The sequence below is a fragment of the Aptenodytes forsteri genome, unplaced genomic scaffold (genome assembly GCF_000699145.1).
Source record: "Aptenodytes forsteri isolate BGI_AS27 unplaced genomic scaffold, ASM69914v1 Scaffold187, whole genome shotgun sequence".
Lineage (NCBI taxonomy): Eukaryota > Metazoa > Chordata > Aves > Sphenisciformes > Spheniscidae > Aptenodytes > Aptenodytes forsteri.
In genome coordinates, this window is record NW_008794084.1 from 426,992 (window position 1) to 432,686 (window position 5,695).

Here is a 5,695-nt window from a genome sequence, read left to right on the forward strand (position 1 = left end):
CTTCTGGCCCTGCTGCCTCTCGCCTCGACGCTGCAGAGCCAAGGTAAGGCAGGGGGCCCCGCGGGCAGGGCTGGGGGGCTGGGGCAGAGCTCCCCGTACCGAAAGGCGTGGTGCGATACCTTCCTAAAACCCGAGCAGCACTGTATGGCATGCAAAGGCTGCTTTTTATAGAGACCTTAATGCTATTGAAAATCAACGTACCTGGGAGAAGCCAAGTGTGGGAAACCTCTTCTGCAAGAGCCCGGAGGCGCTGCCTGCCTGGGCAACACAGGCTGAATGCCCGCAGCAAGGTAATGCGGCGTTTGAACCCAGCTCTGTGTTGTGGGCTCATTGGTACGGGGCTTCGAAGTACTCTGGAAACGTGCAGGGTCCAAGCCCTGAGGATATATATAGAGAGAAACAGGTTGATCTCCTGCCTGCCTGCCTGCCTGCATCCCTCTGTCTGGAAGCTGCTGCCTGAGCCCTCCACCCGATAAAGGGATTTCTCTAATATAATGTTTCATCCCTCACAACGCAGAGCTGGGTTTTGGGGACGACAGCGCGCAGAAGCGATGCTGTGCCTATGGTTTGTAATCTCAGCTCCGCACGGCGCAAACCCGACTGCCAAAATGTTCACAAGCTATCATTACTATTTTCTTGCTTAACCTTCCTGGGAAATAGTAGAAAAATCATTGTGCTGTTTTGCACCAGTGCAGCTGAAAGCTTTCAGCAGGTTTGTAACTCGGATCTTTGGACCGGTCAGATGGATAGCCCCTCTCATCGGGGCATCGTTCCCGATTCCCAAACCTTCTCCTGCAGTTAGCCCGACAGAGGTGCCAGAAGAGGAGCGGGAGCAATGAGTCTCCCGCCTTAGCGATGCCAGAGGTAAGGGCATAGGAAGGTCTGTGCAGACGCACACCCATGTGCCAGGGCTGTGCCGAGTTGCACCAGGCGAGTTGCCGGCACAGGTCTGGGGCCGGGCAGACCGGCACGGTGTCCGCAGCAGATGCACGAAGCGGCTGGGGCAAACCCAGCCCAGTCCTCCCTCTGCAAAGCCAGAGCAACCCGACCCAGAGCTCGGCGGCGTGGGTGTGAGGAGGAGGAGGAGAGGGTGTGTGAGGAGGAGCACGGGCACGAGGAGGAGGAGAGGGTGCGAGGAGGAGCGCGGGCACGAGCCAGCTGCCACCAGCTGCAGCAGGAAAGGCTGCTTGGCCCCAGCCACGATGACAGCAGCGCCTGCTTTCCTCCCCTTGCCACCCCTCCAGCTGCCTCCATCGGCGCATGCTTGCCTGGGCGAGGGCCATGTGCCCAGCCGGCTCCCCGGCATTACTGATCACCTGCAGACTTGGAGGGGCTGAGGCTGCCGTTTTTGTTTTTTTTTTTTTTTTTTTTTTTTGTAAAGTTTTTTTTTTTTTTTTTTGTTTTTTTTTAGCTTAAAAGACAGATTAAAGTTCCCTTCCCGGCGGCTTTTCCCAAGTTCCCGGAGATCTATTCCAAATAGTCCCTTTCATTACGTGGGAATTGGACGCCGGGGCTGGGCGTGCTGCAGAGCAAAGCCACGAGTGCGGCTCTGCCGCCCTGGCTCGGCCGGGGCGTCACCGGCTGCCTTGCAGCGAGGACGCAGGTGCCGCAAGCAACTTGCTCTGCGATTAATGCTGCCGGCACCAGCGGAAGGATTGTTTCCACAGGAAGCAAATGCCAAGATACCAAGATACCTAATAAATGAATTTAGTGTCCTGGTTCATCTCTAACCTTCACTGCCTCCGTCTGCAGGGCAAAGAAGAAATACCCCTGGAAGCAGTGAGTGGTAGGAAACTTATCTGGGTGCAGCGAGTCCCTCGCGGTCCCCCGCTGCCACTGTCCTGGCATCCGTCCGGGAGAGGCAGAAGATGGCAGCCCTGCCCTCCGAGGCTGGGGGACGGTCACAGCCCCATCCACCTGCACAGCAGAAGATATTAATGAAACATTAGGTGACGGTTCTGGCGGGCAGGCTTGTTTCCCATCGGGATGCTCCTATTTAACCTTGATGGGAAACCCCAACTGGTAAGCGAGGGGTGGCAGCCAGCAGCATCCCGTGGTTCGCAGCACACCCCTGGGTGATTGCGGCCGCTGCCCCGGTGCGAGCAGCCCTCCATCCATCCCCCCTTCCCTCTGCCGGCAGGTATGCGGCACGGGGGCCGGACACCAGAGACCGCCGAGACCGCCCTCCGCCGCCTGTCCCACTACCTGCTGGCCCACTACCAGAAGGGGACACGGCCTGTCCGGGACTGGCGAACAACCACCAACGTGGCCATCGACCTCATGGTCTACGCCATCCTCAGCGTGGTGAGTCCTCCGCTCCCACCCGGCATGGGGTGGGGGCAGCTGCCTTCAGCGTGGGCAGCTCCTGCACGTCCACAGCAAGGGGAATGGTACCCAGTGTGCAGCATCCTCTTGGCACGCTCTGCCCATCCTCCAGAGTTCCAGTACCCCCTGTGCCGACACTGTGTCCTCTTCTTCCCGCAGGACGAGAAGAACCAGGTGCTGACCACCTACATCTGGTACAGGCAGGTGAGCAGATGAGACCATGCGACCTCGCCCCTCCCTTGCTGGGACCCCCCCCCCCGGGGCCGAGCACCCCTGCAAATACAGGTTTGGAGAGGCGTGCAGCCCTGAAGGAGTGGAGCAAGTTCAAACCCATCCCAGGGGATGACAAGACCTCTGTAGGGCATGAACCTCAAGGCACAGCTTTCATGCTCTGTGCTTCACACCACTGGGTGGTGCGATAACTGGAGGATGAGCCTTTCCGCCCTCCCATGGATGGCGTTGAAGATTGGTTCCCATGGCAGGGTGCTAGCGTGGGTTTGGGTCCCGGCACGGTGGAAGGGACCTTGCCCTCCAAACCCCTCTCCCTTGTCCCTCAGCACTGGACGGACGAGTTCCTCAGGTGGGACCCGACGCGCTTCGACAACCTGACGCAGATCTCCCTCCCCGTGGAGAGCATCTGGGTGCCCGACATCCTCATCAACGAGTTGTGAGTGAGGTGAAACCCCTGGGGCCGTGGCAGGCAGCCCCGGGGTTCGGACCCCCCTTGCCCACTGCGGGCACGCGCCGCCCCACGCTTTGTATTCCCGGCACAGAGCTGGCAGCCTCCCCGCATCGGGCGAGCTGCAGATGGGGAACGGCTCGGCAATTGGGCCATTTCCAATGCTGGCTAACCGCAACCCACCCGTCAAATTCCCCGCGCCGTGCCGGGGGTGGGATCCAGATATCTGGAGAAAGGCTTTGTGAAGGCAGCACAATGCGAGGGCAGCTGCAGAGCTGCCGGCCCTTCCTGCGAAGCCAGCCGGCGTCCTTCCCGGCTTTGCTGGGATTTAAGCTGTTCCCACTGGCTCCAGAGAGCCCTGGGACAAGGACACAAATGCTCCTTGGGCTGGGAGAGGGCAGCAGCCCAGGCAGCACAGAGGTGATGCCAGGCAGGCATGCTTGCAGGGGTACTGCCAAAAAAGCAGCTCAGGGGGTAAACCCCCGGCTCCTGGGCAGTTCCCCTCCCAAGCTCAGCTCGGCAGGAGGAGCCCCTGCCCAGAGTGCTCCTCAGCCCTGGTCTCTGTCCTTTGTGCCCCCCAGTGTGGACGTCGGAAAGTCCCCCCATGTCCCCTACGTCTACGTTAGCCACCACGGGGAGGTGCAGAACCTCAAACCCATCCAGGTGATGACCGCCTGCAGCCTGGACATCTACAACTTCCCCTTCGACGTCCAGAACTGCTCGCTCACCTTCACCAGCTGGCTGCACCACAGTGAGTGCCGGGACCCCCGCGGCCGGGGGGCTCGGGGGGGGGAGCGGGCAGGACCTCCGCCGGGCTGGAGCTCCGTGCAGAAGGCAACTCGCCCCTCTAGATGGCCCCAGCGGATCGGGGATGCGTGCAGGGAGGGCAGGCAGGCACCCAGCCCGGCGTGGAGGTGCCGGCAGCTGCCGGTGCTTGGGGCCGGGCGCCCCTGGTCCTCACCTCTCCTCCGCCCCCCAGTCCGTGACATCAACCTCTCGCTGTGGCGGCAGCCCGGGGCGGGCAGTTTGACCGGCGTCTTCATGAACCAGGGCGAGTGGGAGCTGCTCTACGTCCTCAGCCGCTTCCAGGAGTTCAGCGTCAAGAGCAGCGACAGCTACGCGGAGATGAAATTCTACGTAAGGGTCTTCGGCCGCCACGCTTCTCGGGGATGGGGCGCTAAGGGAGGGTCTTGCCACTGTCCCTGTTCCTTGATCACCCAGCTGCTCCCTGCCACAGTGCTCCTGCCTGCGGGCAGGAGGCTCTCGGTAGTAAGCCCTTCCTCTGGCTCACCTTAGTACATCCCACCATCCTCGCCTGCCTTGGCGGAGAGCCACACCAGCTCAGGCTCTCGTTTCAACCCTTCGCTGAGCCTTTCCTGTCTCTCTGTCCTGCAGGTAGTCATCCGGAGACGTCCCCTCTTCTACACCGTCAGCCTGCTGCTCCCCAGCATCTTCCTGATGGTTATGGACATCGTGGGCTTCTACCTACCTCCCAACAGTGGCGAGAGGGTCTCTTTCAAGATCACCCTCCTGCTGGGCTACTCGGTTTTCCTCATCATTGTATCCGACACGCTGCCAGCTACTGCGGTCGGCACCCCCTTGATAGGTACGGCGGAGCTACCTGCCAAGCTAACTGCTACGGCAGTCCTGGGCCTGGAGCAGCAGCTCCTGCTGCTCCATACAGAGACCACAGGTCCCCCTAGAGAGGTGGGCAGAGAGGACTCGCTCAGGACCGTGCTCTGTGCATAAGCCTTTGCAGGCCACTCACCTCGCTGACATCTCCGCAGGCATCTACTTTGTGGTATGCATGGCGCTGCTCGTCATCAGCCTGATGGAGACCATCCTGATCGTGCGCCTGGTGCACAAGCAAGACCTGCAGCCCCACGTCCCCGAGTGGGTGAAGCGCCTGCTGCTGGAACAAGCCACCGTCCTGCTCTGCATCCGGGACAGGAAGAAATTCAGCCAAAGCAGGACGCAGAGCTCGGACATCTCCAGGCAGGTGGACAACAATGACAGCACAGGTAAGGGCTGCACAGAGAGGGCCCACGGGAACCGAAGGGGACTGGGCCCCACGTAGCCATCTACGTCCACGTAGCCCCTGTTTGCATGGAGATCTGGATGCCCGGGTCACCCGCAGAAAGCCCAGCTCCCCATCTAAAGCGGTTTTTCGCACTTGCCTCTCTTGGTCCCGCAGCCAAGCTGAACCACTATGGCTGCGAGGATCCCCGGGAGTGCGAGACGGTGGGGGGCGCGAGGCTTGCAGCGGCCTTTGCCGGCCAGGCGGAGGGCTCCCCGCTGATGCACGGCGTCCTGCGCGAGATCACCGCCATCCGCCAGTTCCTGGAGAAACGTGAGGAGTTTCGCGACGTCGCCCACGAGTGGCTGCAAGTGGGCTACGTGTTGGATGTCCTGCTCTTCCGGGCGTACCTGGCGGCCGTGCTGGCCTACAGCATCACGCTGGGCACCCTCTGGTCGGTGTGGCGGGACGCCTGAGCGGCTCCTGCCTTTGGGGGCAGGAGAGGTGGGGACCTCAGACGCCGCCTTGCTCCAGAGGCCGCTCCTCGGCTCTGGGACTCGCCGGTGTTTGCTGACCCAGGCCGGTGCATCCGCCACCTTCCCCCCAGCTCCGCAGCAGCAGCTTCTGAGCACGAAGGCAGAGCTGAGGAGGAACCACCAAGCACCGATGACCCC

At 61.5% G+C, this 5,695-nt stretch overlaps 1 protein-coding gene across 1 annotated transcript; it reads left to right on the forward strand.

The window, feature by feature from the left end:
- Positions 1–855: 855 nt before the first annotated feature.
- On the forward strand, positions 856–5,497 carry LOC103894353 (5-hydroxytryptamine receptor 3A). The gene is made up of 10 exons (XM_009273720.1): positions 856–864; positions 1,753–1,786; positions 2,141–2,304; positions 2,485–2,529; positions 2,883–2,992; positions 3,586–3,755; positions 3,984–4,141; positions 4,400–4,610; positions 4,792–5,025; positions 5,199–5,497. Exons 1-10 carry the CDS (start codon positions 856–858, stop codon positions 5,495–5,497), a joined length of 1,434 nt encoding a protein of 477 aa, XP_009271995.1.
- The last annotated feature ends 198 nt before the right edge of the window (positions 5,498–5,695 follow it).

Bases quoted from the DNA above. Each gene is read 5' to 3' on its own strand.
- LOC103894353 (XM_009273720.1), top strand. The intron at 2,530-2,882 runs GTGAGCAGATGA...CTTGTCCCTCAG, and splicing joins CCTACATCTGGTACAGGCAG to CACTGGACGGACGAGTTCCT. The intron at 4,611-4,791 runs GTACGGCGGAGC...ACATCTCCGCAG, and splicing joins GGTCGGCACCCCCTTGATAG to GCATCTACTTTGTGGTATGC.